The sequence below is a fragment of the Centroberyx gerrardi genome, chromosome 24, assembly GCF_048128805.1.
Source record: "Centroberyx gerrardi isolate f3 chromosome 24, fCenGer3.hap1.cur.20231027, whole genome shotgun sequence".
In the NCBI taxonomy this organism is placed as follows: Eukaryota; Metazoa; Chordata; class Actinopteri; order Beryciformes; family Berycidae; genus Centroberyx; species Centroberyx gerrardi.
The window spans coordinates 17,886,160-17,896,263 of record NC_136020.1 but is presented as its reverse complement, the minus strand read 5'-3'; the positions used below and the strand labels follow the sequence as shown (position 1 = coordinate 17,896,263).

Sequence of the window (10,104 nt, the reverse complement as noted above, 5' to 3'; positions counted from 1 at the left end):
TCATATGAAAGGATGTCATCAGTCATACTCAGGCTTCCTGCTGTGTAACAGGATACAGATGCTCATCTTACACCATGATATCACATTTCTGCATCATTTTATGCCTTTTACACACACACACACACACACAAGGATGTTGGATCTCTAATGAAGAAAAGGTGGATTATATTGCAGTCAGTTTACATGGGTAGGTGGGGGTTACACAGCGTCCTTGCTAGCACACACACACCCAGGTGGAACGTCTGTTTTGTGTCGCTGCTGGCCTGATGGGATGTTTGCTATGTCAACTGGCATATCCGCCCTGCTGTCAGCCAACTAAATTACTAAGAATTATAAATATCATAATAGTAACAGCCATGAATAGAGTGTGTTAGCATCTTTAGCCGGTTAGCTGCAGCCCACAAGAACTTGGACATGCTCCGCTGAACAATGAACAGGAATTATGAGCCTTTTAAAAAGTTTGCAGTTCTGTTTGAGGTTTGGAAGCGCATGATTCTGTGTACAAGTCTGTGACATGTAAACTGATGAGTGAATATTTATGACTTTCCCCATCCTCCCAACCCATGTTTATGATCACATTTGGTCTGATGAAGGGAGCTGACAGGAGAATCGCCTGTAGACCCAGCAGACCAGGAGGATCCACTGTAATACCAGGCAGACCAGGGCAGCTCGAATCCCCATCTAGTGTTCTCGATTTTACAGATCTAGCCCCTTTGCCACGCTCACTGCACCATGGCCAGGTCTTTGAGCGCATGGCTCCTGTGCTTCTTGGCTTTATAGCCGGGCCGCAGGAACTCGATCTTCCTCTTCTTGGCTTCGATCTTGTTCTTGTGCTTCTTGAGCTTCTTCTTGGCGGCGATGTCGGGGTTCGCCACCGCCTGGGAGAGAGAGAGAGGAGGGAGAGCAGAGGAGGACAAATGTAAGGCGAGGAAGGAACAGAAGGTGCGAGACGCCATCCAGTTTGGTATAATGATGACTGTGTGTTTGTGTGTGTGTGTGTGTGTGAGCGCTTCATAAATTTTCTTGGCAGGGTGGACAGGTCTCGGCAACAGCATTCAGAGCAAAGTGATGTGGAAGCCATATTAATTAAAAAGTTTTAGGAGGTGTAGGAGTTTGTTAAACCAGGATGGCCAACACACCTATTCACTGTAAGGGGAAACTTAGGGGTGTGTGTGTGTGTGCATATGGTTTATGTGTGTTGCATGTGCTGGCACGTGTTGGTGTGTGCTTAAAAGTCTGGCACACCTCCTTGTTTTGAAGCATTTTGTCGAATTGAATTTCTAATAATGATTTCGCTCCAACTTATTTGTTCATTTGTGGGTTTCTCTGTAGAGACAGACGAAACTTTCAAAACTTGAATGATCTCTGCGGGGATATTTATATATTGCAGCAGCAGAGGATAAAATATAGGTAGGAATAAGACAAATATCGAGTACAGAGGGTAATAAATAATTCCAGGAAAAAGACTATAGCAACTAAACTGATTGAAAATAATCCAGAAAATAAATAGGAATGCAAACACAGCCTTTTCCATTGTTGGTGTACAAATGGAAGAACAAATATATAGTAATGTGTCCTGACGTGAAAATGTGGATTGTAAGCTATTCACATTAACATTATCAGATTTACAGATGGATGGTATAAAAGTCAATGAACTGAATCTAATTGTGTGTGTGTGTGTGTGTGTGTGTGTGTGTGTCCATACCTGCATGGCCCTGTGTCGTTTTCGTGCTGCGCGTCTCAGTGAAAACTCCTTCTGCACGGCGGAGAAGGCCAGTGAGAATCTCTCCAGCCCCACCTGCCTCTTCAGCAGCTCGATCAGCTCCTGCGCCAGGTTCTTCAACGTGGGATCTGGACACAGACGGAGGGCGGAGGGCAGAGGTCAGAGGTCAGAGGTCAGCGTCCGGGGAATTAAAAGTCACAATTCATTTTTTGTTGAACGTTTTTGCTGTTTAGCCTCCGTAAAGAGTGAAGGAGTGGATGACTGTAAATACTGGCTGCCCTGGGGATCCATTTCCACTGCCAGTATTCCGGCTTTTTCCCACCAAAACAGAACAAATTATTCCTCGAAAATTAGACCCAAGTATGAATTTTAGACTAATTTTTCAAAACAAAAATGAGTGAATGGTGGTGACTGCAGGCTCCCAGACAGACCAATATTGAAGATTAACCATTCAGGAACCCACAAACAGTTGTACATGTAAAAAAAAAAACTGAATTGATGTTTTGAATTGTAATTGAATTGTAACTACAGTTATTTCATTCACTAAACACTTGAAAATGGTACCATGCTTCAAGTTGTTTCTTGGTATTTCTGCACTGGTAATGTTAAATTTCAGAAACTGGGTGAAATATTCTGTAGGTCTATCTAACAATCCTCAAGTTTGAAGATGCATTTACTAGGAAGGATTTTTACAAATCTGTATTTCTGATGTCCCCCATATGATGTGAACGCGACAGGTGTAAAAGCCGCAGTGGGACAGTTACCTTGGTCAGCGTAGGTGCTGTCCAGCTCCCTGTACAGCGGGGCGATGATGGTGGTCAGATACGGGCCGAGCCGCTCCTTCCCCAGGTCCATGGCGATCGCCCCCAGGAACTTAAACACACACGTTCTCTACAGGAGAGAGGGGGAGGGGAGGGGATGAATATCTAATGCATGAGCAAGTGAAATGGCCGTGTAACTGTAACACTAGAAAGGCTGAGCTGTAGTCACTTGACAGCTGTTTTGAATATTAGGATTTAAGTATCTCAAAATCTCCCTCCATGACTTTCTGTACAAACCAGCATTGTAAGATGTTCAAAATCAAGGAAGGAAATAGTAGTTCTAATTATATTTATCCTCTTGATAGCTTGTTGGCTTTCTCTGAGAAACTCTAAATTCATTGACCAAATTAATGCTCTATTATGCATTAATTTCCCATATATGGATTATATTTGGGCAGCCTGTTTAAATAAACAGCTGACCAAGTAAAGTTTTGTTTTATATTCATTTTGGTGATGTGATGCACTAAACTGGTGTTCAAACTCGATATTGATAGTTTACAACCCCCCCCCCCAAAGATTTAATGCCATCAAGGACTGAAGGTGTATTAGTGAACTACAGCAACCATAATTGATTGTGCCTATGACATATGCATGATAGCCAAATGATTGATGATGTTGTATGTTGAGGAGGTAAACTATTCAATTTGCTTCACATAACTAGCAGTAATTAGATGGGAGTATAACAGTCAGCTAATGTTGCAGTAAGTTAGACAATGCTAGCCTTAGTTATAGTTCATAAACTTTAGTTAAGAAACTATAGTTAAGAAACTTTAGCACCTGAACAGATACTGAGCTAGCTAAATGAAATGTTAATTAAAATGCAGCCTACACACACACACTCTCATGCATCTTCAAACTTCTAGCATTTAAAAAAATGACACTGATTGGCCTAATGGGGGTGCTATAATTAAAGGTCAAAATATGTAATGCAAAAGGTGATATCTGGTCCGATTTTGACAAAACTTGGAGGGATGATGCATTTTGGCACTGTGTTGTGGTGTTTGAAAAAATACACAGATTGGCCTGATGGAGGCGCTACAAATATAGGTCAGAATTTAAAACTCTGAAAAGCCGTAACTGCTACACCACTGGTCTGATTTTGATGAAACTGGGAGGGATGATTCATCTTGTTACTGACTGGCCCAAGGGGTGCCTGCATCATTCATTGGGAACATGTTGTCTGTATGTGGTGTGATGTGTGTGTATGTGTGTGTATGTATGTGTGTGTGTGTGTGTGTGTGTGCACGTACCTTCAGTGGTACTTTGGGAGTATTGGCCGCCTCTCTCTTGGCCATCAGCGACAGCTTCTTCATCATCCACAGGAGGGAAGGAGGCCGGTCATCCTTGTCCTCTTCTTCCTCGTCCTCCTCCTCTTGTTTCTCCTCCCTCTCCTCTTCATCCCCCTCTTCCTCCTCTTGTTTCTCCTCCCTCTCCTCTTCATCCCCCTCTTCCTCCTCTTTATCCCCGTCCCCGTTCTCCTTCTGCCCCTCCTCCCCCTGCTCAACCTCCTGGGGGGAAGCGATGTCAGACTCGGGGGAAACGAGGTAGATCACCTTGGCGACGAACAGCAGGTTCTTGATCACCTGCGGAGGGGGGGCGGAACACGGCTGTCAATCAAGTCTCATTTGATGATGTCACATCCCATCTATGAAAGAAGTATGACAATCTATATGATTTTAACTCTGTTTTGACAGGTTTGTGTACCTGCTCTCCTGACGCTGTGTCCAGGAACTTGGACTGGAGCTGATGGCAGAAAGACAACACCAGCTCTCTCATCTGGAGGAAGGAAACAAGGAAGGAAGGGAGAAAGGAAGGGAGGGCAAAATAAAGCGGATAAAGAAGGGAGAGAAACAAGAAGATAAAATGAAAATGTTCTGATCCCTGAGAGACGGCTGAGATGGAACTGGGGTCTAACTCGCTGTGTGTTTTGTGGTCCTGCATGGCGTTTTGAATGAGTGGATAATGACTGAAGTTTCATTTTGGGGTGAACTATTCCTTTATGTTTGACTTGACCAAGGACCAAATTTGGCCCTGCTGAGGTAAAATGGCTACAGATGACAGTCCCTGGCCTCACCTTCTTGTCCAGGTTGCTAGTGATGAAGGCCGTGGCCACCAGCCGAGGCGAAGCGCCGTCTCCCTCTCCTCTCCACACGGCGATCAGCTGCTCCGGCTGGTGGCCCGCAAACAGCTGGCCAAAGAGCTGCGAGGCTGTTAGCCACACCCAGCAGTGAGGGTAGCGCAGGTGGGCTTCAATGTGACCTGCAGGTGCAACAGCAAAGGGGGAAAAAACAAGTGTGAGTGTGAGTCTCAGTAAAGGCAGAGGGCAAAGAGAGAGAGAAGGCGAGAGAATGTGTGTGTGTGTGTGTTTGGTCCCTTACCCCAGATACTACAGAGTGTGTCGTGAGGCTTGCTGAGCTCCAGCAGGCTGCAGTGTTTGGTCAGTTTGGTGATGAGAGTCAGGTAACTGAACAGCAACCTGTCTGCTCCCTTCTCATCCTGCTCCTCCTCTATCTGAGAGAGAGAGAGAGAGAGAGAGAGAGAGAGACAAAGTTTTACAGTTACAATTTTTTCCATGTTTTTTTTTTTTTTACTTCTCCTACGGTCCCATGGTGGCAAAATCGGCAGTTATCTAAAACAGAGTCAAATAGTATTTTAAAATATTTCTTCTTTTGCCCTACTTAAAGGGCCAGATGGGTGGAGTTTGTCACATGTATTGATATTTAGCACCAGACCAAATTCATCCAATCAGAGAATGTTGTCTGAAAGCTACCAAAATACTGTTCTGTGAATTCTAACTTGCCTACACAAAAGCAGAAGTGTACTAAAAGGCAAACCCCACCCACCTGGCACTTCAGGTTGACTAAAACAAACTTTGAGAAGTATTTCAAATAATTATTTAACCCAGGTCTGATCTGGGCAAGCAGCAAGAGAATTTCCATACAATCACATTATTGATATTATTATTATATTATTACAATATTACAGAACTTAAATGAAAACAACAAAGAAGATGGCGTAACCATGCTGACTCACGTCTTCGTAGTTGTCGGGGTGGATCTCTTTTTCTATGAGAGGCAGCAGGTCCTCCACACGCCGGGCAAAGTTCTCCCCCTCCACCTCCACAAACAGACCACAGACCTGAGCCCCGAGACGCCGCAGGTTGGCCTGGGGGGGGCGGAGGAGAAAGGTCACAGGTTAAAATCTTATCCAAAATGGTTAAACATGCCAATACCCCCTGATGTCCAATATGACATGTGGCATTTGTACTGCACCAGTTTTGAAATTTGTTGAATTTTATGTCTGTAAATATTTTTGTTCCACGTCATTTGTAGGTTATTCTGTATAATTCAGTTCAAACTTCACTGTCCATAAAGGGACATTTTCAGACAGGGTTTGCAGTAAAACCACACAATAGAAACCACACCATAAAAAGACAATAAAAAGACATAACATCAAAGTACAATAAAAACACATAACATAATTTGATATGACCAGATAAGGAGTCAATAACTCCATACGACGCTTTTGAAATCGCTCACCAGTGCAAAACACTCATTTCTTTTACAGCCTATGAGGGTAATTGATTTGAATACAATTATGGGAAAATTTGTTTCCCTAGTGGTTGTGTGTGTGTGTCCGTCTACCTTTTCTGCACTCAGCCAGGTGTTGACGAGGGAGAACAGGGTGTTCTGGTGGTTCAGGTCCAGCTGGCCCAGCAGGGCCTTGATGGCCATGGCGGCCATTTTCTTACAGCGTGCCGAGTCGTCGTTGACCACGGCGAGGGCCAGGGGGGCGAAGAACAGGCCGTTGTGCTGCGACAGCAGGTTCTGCACAGGGGAAGACACGATTCAGCGTTTCTCCTATGTTCGTTCAGCAGCAGTAAAACCTACCACTGCTGGAAATGAAGCCCTACTTACAAAGACAATGGAAAGATCATCGTCTGTTGTTTTTGTTTAATCAAATGAATAAATTCAGTTATTCTTGGAGACCAACTGACAAAGCCTTCAGATTAAAAAGCAATGTGTTTCGTCAGTGTTACAGGACTGCATGCATAGTCAAAAGTGAGCATTGCTGAAACGCATTTTTACTTTCATATGAAAACCATTAACCATTAAAACCTTGTCAACTGTTCTCTGAGAGTAGCTGAATTTTTCCATTCCTTTGGTTCATTTTGATTCTTACACCTTTTTAGGCCTTTGTTTAATCAAATCAAATAAATACTGAGGAACTACAATACATAGATCAAGACAAAAAGCAACTGAAGTATTTATTCATGAAGTTTACAGTATGGTGTGTCACCACAGCAAGAAAATTAACAACACTAATAGAAAATGAAATTAAAATAACTACAGAGGAACAACAGAAGAAGCATTTTTAACTGCTGCTAGTACCGGAGCCGACTTGTGGGATTGAAACCAAGAACAGTTAGAATCTCTACTTTTAAATTTCATACATGTGATGATGACACGTGTGTGTGTGTGCGTAGAGCAGTTCAACCCAAAACCCAAACCCACAGCTCCACAGTTTTTACAAAGTCTTTCACTAAAACCTTAACGAGTGTCTTAACCAATGAGTGTCAATCCTCATTGGTGAGATTTATTCACAATATCAGAGAGAAGAGCGGTTGCATCTGTGAGAGCGTGGGAGTGGTTATTATGGATTGTATGTGAATATGTGTATATCTGTACATGTAAATGCATACTTGAGGGAAGGTTTGGAAGGTGTAGGCTGATACTGTGTGTATGTGTGTGTGTGTGTGTGTGTGTTTTCACCTTAGGAAACGTCTGGAAGATGTAGGCCAGCATCTCTAGGACGGACTCCCTCCCGGTGTCGTGTTCGTAGGTCAGCTGGGCCACGACGAAGTCCAGGTGCTCTCTCAGCTTCTTCCCCAGCGGGTAATCCAACAGGTACTTCATGTAGATCTGCTCAACAGCAAACACAAAACCACATTCCCCTTTACTGGACAGTACGTTACATGCAGCAGGAGGTTTCTCAAAGATTGTTTTTATGCATCTGCTTTTTTAGGCCATGGAGAGGCGGAGAGGACAGGGACAATGGAGCAGAGAGAGAGGGGACGTGTGACAAGGTTGTGCCTCTGTGTGTGTGTGTGTGTGTGTGTGTGTGTGTGTGTGTGTGTGTGTGTGTGCATACCTGTCGACAGTGGATTCTGATCATAGCGTTGCTGCCGGTGACGGACAGCTTGGCCACTTTCTTCATCACTTCCTCCATCTCTGGAACAACTAGCTTCCTGGACAGGATTGCCTGGAGAAGACGGAAATATACACACACACACACACACACACACACACAGAGTTCAGGAGGGTAGGTTTTTCATTATGCAGAAAATATGGTTAATCAATAGAAAGCAGCTAAAGGAGCTACAGAATGCTTGTTGATTGTTATGACAGTGAATTTCACTGATATTGAAATACTGATTTCACTGACTAAAAAATTCAACATTCAACATTAAAAAGACTTTCTCTGGTGTCCTGAGGGAATTTGTAATGAATAATAATAATGATATTTTAGGATATTTTAGATTTTCAAATCAGTAAGTAAGTAAAGTTTATTTATATATTACCTTTCGCAGAGCAAAGTCACAAAGGGCAAGAGTAAAATAGTTAAAATAAGACCAGAAAACAGTAAAAAAAAAAACAATAAGACATAAAAAAACGAAAAAAGAATTGCAGCCACAGAGGCTAAACAAAGGCCAGTCTGAACAGAAGAGTCTTCAGCTGCTTTTTGAAAGTGTCAGAGTCCGCAGATCTGAAGTCCAATGCGTCATGACAAACAGACGAACAACATGTGGACCTTTGCTCCATCGTCTACCTTCAGCAGGCCGAAGGCGGTGGCCTGGCGAGACTGGTCGTAGATGTCCTCCTCGGCGTATCCCAGCAGCACCTGCAGCTGCGGCTCCGAGACCTTGTTGTTCTTCACGTTCTTCACCAGGATGGTGATGGACTGAGAGAGAGAGGGAGGGAGAGAGAGAGAGAGAGAGAGAGAGGGAGAGAGGGAGGGGGAGAGACACACAAACAGAGTGAGAAAGGGAAGGGAGGGATGTGGGAAGAGAGAGAGAGAAAAAGAGAGACAGACAGGGAGAGGAGAGAGGAAAAAGAGAGAGAAGGGGAAAGAGAAAGTGAAAATAAGCTGATACAATTGGTTTAAACTGTTCAGTCTTCCACATGTAAGCGTGTCTGGTTGATCAAATGTGTGTTTTATGAGTAGCAGTATTACCTTGAAGCAGTTCTGGACCAGGTGGTAGTTTTCCCCGCGGGCGGCTCCGGCCTTGGAGTAATCCTTCAGCAGGACGAAGAGCTGCTTGGTCAGCTGGCCGGCATTCTGCTCCACCGCCGGCAGAGGGAACTTCAGCAGCCAGGTGAACGCCACCAGGGCCTCCGTTATCACCTGGGAGGGACGAGAGACACAGAGAGAGAGAGAGAGAGAGAGAGAGAGAGGCAGAGGGTGGAGGAGAGGAGAGGAGGAGAACAAGGTCAAGTAAGGATGGGTCTCAATGAGCACGTTTACATGTACTCTAGTAATGCGATAATGGGGAAAACCCTGGTTTACAGTTGAATTTCTCTCTTTAAGGGCGCAAAACTCAAACTTCTGGCCGGTGGTTTTGGATTTTGAACATGGCGCCGCACATAGCTTATTTTCATATGGTCAGGTTTCTGTGTCTCATTACTTTGCACTACTTACTGTTGCAAAACAGTTTAACAAACGCTGTCCTTATCTTTATCATATTCCTCATCAGTGCAAAAGTGAGTCTCGCCGTGCTGTTAGATGTTTGCTGCTTCCGGACAATTGTTCTTTATCCGGTTACGTTTGCACTCAAGCACAGATGTGAAAAACAGAAAGAAATTAGACTAAGGGTAAACAAACCGAATAATTGGAAAGATTGGGCAAAAACCTAGCTGTGTTAATCAGGTTTTTCATAATGCTTTTATCCGATTAAGGAAATCGCACTATGCTGTTCACATGAACACTTGAATAGTCAGGGAATAAGTAATAATAATATCAGGGAATAATAATAATACTATCTGAAACATGTTAGGCTGCAGCTACAGTACGACCAAACTGTAAAATCTTGGAATCGATAGAAGAACGCAATTGTTATGAGGAATCGGAACTGGCACTGGTACTGATCAACAGATGCTCATACTTACGTGAAACTGAAATTCAGTATCTGAACATCAATACACACACACACACACACACACACACACACACACACACCTTGACGTGCATGGAGTCGAGGCAGTCGAGCAGCAGCACCACGAAGGGGTCCAGCATCTCCAGAGCCGAGGCTTCAGACGACGTCACCTTGGCTTTCTTCAGACTCAGGTGGAGCAGCTGAGGAACACAAGGTTACACACACACACACTTCAACACACACTCTTCTGTTTTAGATTAACTTTTCCAGGATTCTCAACTATGAACAATCTGATCCATGAGGTTTAAGGAGCTTCTTAATGTAATGGAAATCAGCAATACTACTCTCAGCAGGGAAGGGGAAAGTAAACAAGAAAAAAATGAGAAATATTACACATTTCATATGTA

General features: G+C 43.7%; 1 protein-coding gene across 2 annotated transcripts in view; it reads right to left on the bottom strand.

The window, feature by feature from the left end:
• Window positions 1-21: 21 nt before the first annotated feature.
• utp20 (UTP20 small subunit processome component) overlaps window positions 22-10,104 on the bottom strand; it is a 38,325-nt gene continuing 28,242 nt past the window's right edge. For both annotated transcript variants that reach the window (XM_071900487.2, XM_078281909.1), the window contains exons 48-61: window positions 9,781-9,897; window positions 8,779-8,949; window positions 8,374-8,505; window positions 7,696-7,806; window positions 7,317-7,466; window positions 6,189-6,371; window positions 5,578-5,709; window positions 4,923-5,055; window positions 4,619-4,803; window positions 4,249-4,320; window positions 3,795-4,127; window positions 2,488-2,614; window positions 1,706-1,851; window positions 22-878 (exon numbers count right to left, since the gene is read on the bottom strand). In XM_071900487.2, the coding sequence (XP_071756588.2) occupies window positions 723-878; window positions 1,706-1,851; window positions 2,488-2,614; window positions 3,795-4,127; window positions 4,249-4,320; window positions 4,619-4,803; window positions 4,923-5,055; window positions 5,578-5,709; window positions 6,189-6,371; window positions 7,317-7,466; window positions 7,696-7,806; window positions 8,374-8,505; window positions 8,779-8,949; window positions 9,781-9,897 (2,148 nt within the window). In that variant the 3' untranslated portion in view covers window positions 22-722. The remainder of the gene's footprint in view (window positions 879-1,705; window positions 1,852-2,487; window positions 2,615-3,794; window positions 4,128-4,248; window positions 4,321-4,618; window positions 4,804-4,922; window positions 5,056-5,577; window positions 5,710-6,188; window positions 6,372-7,316; window positions 7,467-7,695; window positions 7,807-8,373; window positions 8,506-8,778; window positions 8,950-9,780; window positions 9,898-10,104) is intronic.